We start from the raw sequence: 4,246 nt of genomic DNA, 5'->3' as shown, positions 1-4,246 counted from the left end.
TAAACTAAGCTTTAGGCTATAAGGACCTTGCAAGCTTACAGCCTGTTTCCCACACGCAATGCAAACTATAAGGAGCAAACATATATATCATATTTACAAACTTATTTGACTAACAATTAGTCTGAGGGTCCAGCCACCAGTCAAAGGGAAGTGGCCTTATAAGAATCTAAGGTGTGACTAACAACTGAGGATCCAAACAAATTCACGACACAAAGGACCCCACTAACCTCTAAGCCAGGGGTTGGGAAACTTTTTGGCAGAGAGAGCCATGAATGCCACATATTTTAAAATGTAATTCCGTGAGAGCCATACAATGACCCCTGTACATTATGCATTATCCAGTAAAAATTTGGTGTTGTCCCGGAGGACAGCTGTGATTAGCTGCAGCCACCAGCAACCATGAACATGAGCAGTAGGAACTGAATGGATTCTAATACATGAGAATGTTTTGTATTTTTAACGTTACTATTTTTTTATTAATGATTTGTCTGTGAGCCAGATGCAGCCATCAAAAGAGCCACAGGTTCCCAACCCGTGCTCTAAGCACAGGGTTTCACCTGATAAAGAAGTGGACTGAGGCTCCCGTCCACGTCTATCTCCAGAATCCCAGAGAGCATTAAGGTGTCAACAGTAGAGAAAAAGAAGTGAGGGTGCCCAAGTATGGCCAGAGTTGACAGGATAATACTGCGGATGAACCGACAGTACCCCACATGCGAGAACAAAGGGACCCACAGTACATCACCTGCTGTCATGTGAGTAAGTTTAGACAGAGATAGTAGGATGGAGCACAGCTCACTCTTAAGGTCGTGTGTTTCCTCTACGTGGTTCTCAGGGGACAGAATGTCCAGGAACAGAGGAGCCTAGTGGGTTTCTAGGGTAATGACCTCAAGATACCCTGTAGAGCCTGCCTTCAGTAAAGCCAATGTGGAATCTACCTGTTGAAGGTGCTAATATCATCTCATTCTCCATCTACCAGGTGGCCAAATACCCTGTCTGTTCACCCACAGCTCTGTCTGCTGTCCTGAACAACAGCCGTCATGCCTCGTGGTCAGAAGAGTAAGCTCCGTGCTCGCGAGAAACGCCGCCAGAACAAAGCTGAGGCTCAAGGTCTTGAGAGAGTTCAGGCGGCTGCAGGAGAGGAAGAAGAGGCTGCTTGCTCCTCCTCTTCTGTTTTGGGGGAAGCCTCCTCCAGCCCCACTGGTGCTGTCTCTCTGCAGGTGTCTCCAAGTGCTCCAGACACCACTGGTGCCACTGCAGGGGTTTCATGCAAAAGATCAGGAAAAGCCAAAGGCCGTGTTCAGAGAAGTAAAAATGCCCCCCAGGCCTCAACTTCCACTGAGAGCTGTGCCCCAGATCTTCTAACTGAGAAGGCAACTCTGCTGGTAGAGTACCTGCTAAGTCAGTATCAACTGAAGAAGCCCATTAGAAAGGCAGAAATGCTGAAGGTAGTCCACAAATGGTACAAGAAGGACTTTCCTGAGATCCTCAAGAGAGCCATTAGGCACATGGATCTGATCTATGGCCTAGAATTGAAAGAAGACAAGCCCAATGGTAACTTCTACAGCCTTGTTGAACCTCCAGGTGCTGGCAGTCTTAACAAGTTCTGGAGATTTCCTATAAAAGGTATTCTGATGCCTCTGCTGGGTTTGATCTTCTTGAATGGCAACTATGCCTCTGAGGCGGAGATCTGGGAATTCCTGAATATTATGGGCGTCTATGAGGGACAGTATCACTTCGTCTTTGGGGAACCCAGGAAGCTTATCATGCAAGATTTGGTGAAGGAAGAATATCTACTGTACCTTCAAGTGCCCTACAGTGATCCTCCATGTTATGAGTTCTTCTGGGGGCCAAGAGCAGAAGCTGAGATCACCAAGATGAAAGTCCTGGAGTTTTTGGCCAAGTTCAATGATTCTATCATCACTCAATTTCCACTCCTATATGAAGAGGCTTTGCAAGAGGAGCAAGAGAGAGCTCAAACCAGAGCCCAAGCTGCATCCACATCCACGGCTGGCTCTCCTTCCGAGGCCAGTGGGAGCTCCAGTACCGCATCTAGCTGCGTCCCGCACCCTGAGTGACCTCGAGCTTCAGTCTTCACTTTTGGGTTGAAAAGGCCTGTTAAGTAGTTTTCTAATATGCAAAATATCTTGTCTTGTTTTTGTGGGTTGTTTTTTTTTTTTTTCATTTTCAATTAGTAGTTAACTTTTAGTAAGAATATTTACTTCGTTTAAGAATGACATGGATTGCACATTTATTGCTTTTCATCAGGTAGCTAATAAGAGTCTTATATTTGATATATGTATTGGAAATACTTCAAAAATTTTTGAGATCCAATACAAGATAACTTAGCTTTAGTATAAGGTCATTTTTTGAGAAGTGAAAAATCTTCACACTAAAACAGTTGTTAGCAACAGGCAGTACATAGATAGGTAGATAAATAGATATATAAATAGGTTGATAGAATGATAGATATAAAGATAACATATATAGGTACATAGATAGTATAAAATTGGCCAATTTTTCATTTATTTTACCATATGCTATATTGATTTCAATTGTTCCACACCTAAAAAGAGTTCAACCTCTGAAGTCTAGTACTTAGTACTTATCTGAACCTTACATAATTATTAAAATGTTATTAACTATATCTATTATCTATATGTATGAGGCATTATCTGTTACTCCTAAGATTTGTAAACAAAGTGTCCCTCTGTAGACCAAGGCATGAGGAAGACATGGGCCACTGTTAAAATTGGTCACTTCATGTTTGCCTTACTTCATTTAGTCTTTTTTGTAAATTTGAAAGCTATATACCTGGATTTGCTTATGTTTTTCAAGAATGTTTGAGAATAAATCATTGTGAATCCGGCTTCTTGGTTCATGGCTTTAATTTTGTATAATCATTACTTGAGCGTCAGCTCTTTGGAAAACTTCATGCTTCCACTGGGGGTGTTTAGGCAGAGAAGATCCGGCCCCTAACCATGCAATTATAAGTTGTAGGAGAAGCAATCATTGCAGAAGAAGGTGCAGTACTCTCTAATTATTAAAAGGAAAAAGTGAAAAGAAGAGTAAAGAAGGGGTGGAGGTAGCATATTACCATATTACCTTGTTTCATTTCTAAGCAGCATTTCGTTTCATGAGGAGGTTTCTTTTTTCTAAAACACGACATATTTTATGGCATGATTTAGATGTAAGAAAAAATTCTGGCTGGATTGGTGATAACATCTGAGTTCAGAGATAATCAGAGTAATAACTTGCATTCCCTAAAGTCTCAATACAGATCAGGCTCAGTGACTGATGCTTTCCATACATCACGTATATCATGGCGGTCCCACAAGACAGGGCTCATGAGACACACTGTACAGTGCAGTGCCTTACGCTGAGAGAGTTAGGGCTTCGTTATGTGCCAAAATCTCTACGGCTCATAGAGGCCAAGGCCGAAACTAGATTCCTGGTGTAAATTATAGTGAACTCACACTGGTCTACTTCCCCAACCCCGAGACATACCCTGTGCTTCTTATTTTAATTTTCTTGTCAGTACATTAAAATATGTCTGAAGTGGTAAAAGGAATGGCCCTGTTCCCAAACTACTGGATTGGAAAACAGCCATAACAGGAAGAATGCCATTATAATTGAGAAGTATAAATAAACAAAATAAAGAGACAGTATTCTCTGACGGTATGATCATTTCCAAGTACAGAACTTTCATGGGGCCCTGTCTCATTGGCTTACCAATAGAGTCAGCTCAACATGCAGTTGTCCCAAGTTCGATTCTTGTTCAGAGAACAGGAAGAAGTGACCCATCTCCTTCTCTATCCCTCCCTGTCCTTGTACTCCCTCTCTATTTCTATGTCCCCTACCACAACCATGGCTGAAATGGTTCGAGCAAGTTCACCCTGGGCACTGAGGATGGCTCCATGGCCCTGCCTCAGGTGCTAAAATATTCAGTTGGTGAACAAAGCAGCAGCAGCCCCAGACTGGCACAGCATCTTCTGGTAGAGGGACTCTGGTAAGATCCCAGTCAGGTGCATGTGGAAGTATGTTTCTCTGCCTCCCTGCTTATTACTTAATAATAATAGTAATAATAAATAAATAAATAAATAAATAAATAAGGACTTGTAGAAAATCAAACTAACGCACAGTTGACAGGGATATAACTAATCCCAGCCCTGATATTATCCCTGGCAGACACAGGCAAAAGCAGGCAGGCTCAGGTCCCCCTTAGAATCTGGATGTAGGGTCTTAAAGA

The 4,246-nt window shown here is 42.3% G+C and overlaps 1 protein-coding gene across 1 annotated transcript; it reads left to right on the top strand.

The window, feature by feature from the left end:
• The first annotated feature begins 1,037 nt into the window (after positions 1 to 1,037).
• Positions 1,038 to 2,075, top strand: LOC136317827 (melanoma-associated antigen B2-like). Its single transcript, XM_066250551.1, has one exon. It carries the CDS (start codon positions 1,038 to 1,040, stop codon positions 2,073 to 2,075), a length of 1,038 nt encoding a protein of 345 aa, XP_066106648.1.
• Positions 2,076 to 4,246: the final 2,171 nt, after the last annotated feature.

Source organism: Saccopteryx bilineata, chromosome X, assembly GCF_036850765.1.
Source record: "Saccopteryx bilineata isolate mSacBil1 chromosome X, mSacBil1_pri_phased_curated, whole genome shotgun sequence".
Classification (NCBI taxonomy): Eukaryota; Metazoa; Chordata; class Mammalia; order Chiroptera; family Emballonuridae; genus Saccopteryx; species Saccopteryx bilineata.
The sequence above is the reverse complement of the archived record's forward strand: the minus strand, read 5'-3'. Positions and strand labels throughout refer to the sequence as shown.